Below are 1,503 nucleotides of genomic sequence, written 5' to 3' on the forward strand. Positions count from 1 at the left end.
ACTAGGGAAGCCCAAGATTTGATTCTATAGTTTTGAAAGTGAACTGGGTGCCAAGAAGTAATTTTTTTTTTTGAAGACCCAGAAGGCAGTTTAGAGCGGCGCACATCCGGAAGAGACCGGAACAGCTGAGTAACAACCGGAGCTCTCGCGCCTCTCTAGGAGCTGGAATAGTCTGTGGTCTGACCTCTGTTCCTTTCTCAACTGCAGGGGTGATCACCGGACGTAGAGAGCCTAGGGCAGTTGACCAAAATGCCAATCAAAATCTTCAGCGGCAGCTCCCGCCAGGACTTATCCCAGAAAACTGCCGACCGATTGGGCCAGGAGCTGGGCAAGGTGGTGACTAAGAAATTCAGCAACCAGGAGACCTGCGTGGAAATAGGCGAGAGTGTGAGGGGATGTCCACGTATTGCAGAGTGGTTGTGGCGAAATCAACGACAATCGAATGGAGCTTTTCATCATGATTAATGCCTGCAAGATTGCTCCAGCCAGCCGAGTTACTGCAGTCATCCCGTGCTTCCCCTGTGCTCGCAGGATAAGGAGGATAAGAGCCGAGCCGCAATCTCCGCCAAACTTGTTGTAAATACGCTGTCTATAGCAGGTGCAGATAATATCACGATGGACCAACGCTTCTCAAATTCAGGGCTTTTTTGATATCCCAGTAGACAATTTGTATGCAGATCCAGCTGTCCTGAAGTGGATAAAGGAAAATATCTCTGAGTGGAGGAACGGCATGATTGTCTCTCCAGATGCTGGTGGAGCTAAGGGAGTGACCTCCGTTGCAGAAAGACTGAATATGGACTTTGCCTTGATTCACAAAGAACCGAAGAAGGCCAATGAAGTGGACCGAAAGGTACTAGTGGGATATGTGAAGGATTGTGTGGCTATCCTTGTGGATGACATGGCTGACCCTTGTGATACAATCTGCCATGCAGCTGACAAACTTTTCTCAGCTGGAGCCACCAGAGTTTATGCGATCTTGACTCACGGAATCTATTCTGGCCTGGCCATTACTCACATCAACAGTGCAGGCTTTGAAGCAGTAGTAGTCACCAATACCATACGTTAGGAGGATAAGGTGAAGCATTGCTCCAAAATACAGGTGATCGACATCTCCATGATCCTTGCCGAAGCCATCAGAAGAACTCACAATGGGGAATCTGTCTTCTACCTGTTCAGCCATGTCCCATTGTGACAGAATAACGTTGGGGTTGTTGTATTTTAAATAAAATAAGATGAAATAAAAATATACCCTGACCGTTGGTTTCCCTTGGTGTTTGATGAAAAGTTCGGCAGAAAACCCTGTTTGTTCCAGCATGGCTTTCTACATCCCACATCATGTATATTAGATGCTTATTTTAGATTGGAGAAAGACAGATTAAGAATAATTGCTGGAATATCCTATCTGGGTTGTCTCATTCTGGTTTCTTTGATGATTTTGTGAGCCTTGCAGCTGTAACTACAGTTCAGCTGCTGACTTCAGACTTTGAAGGTGTTGTGTGGAGT

General features: G+C 46.3%; 1 protein-coding gene across 1 annotated transcript; it reads left to right on the plus strand.

Annotated features, from left to right (window-relative positions):
- Positions 1–249: 249 nt before the first annotated feature.
- On the plus strand, positions 250–1,192 carry PRPS1L1 (phosphoribosyl pyrophosphate synthetase 1 like 1; the record flags this gene model as incomplete). Its single annotated transcript, XM_082846288.1, is given in 5 exon segments — positions 250–389; positions 391–524; positions 527–620; positions 622–1,063; positions 1,067–1,192. Coding segments are annotated over 5 exon segments (936 nt in total).
- Between the last annotated feature and the right edge of the window lie 311 nt (positions 1,193–1,503).

The sequence above is a fragment of the Leucopleurus acutus genome, assembly GCF_964270905.1.
Source record: "Leucopleurus acutus genome assembly, chromosome: 9".
In the NCBI taxonomy this organism is placed as follows: Eukaryota; Metazoa; Chordata; class Mammalia; order Artiodactyla; family Delphinidae; genus Leucopleurus; species Leucopleurus acutus.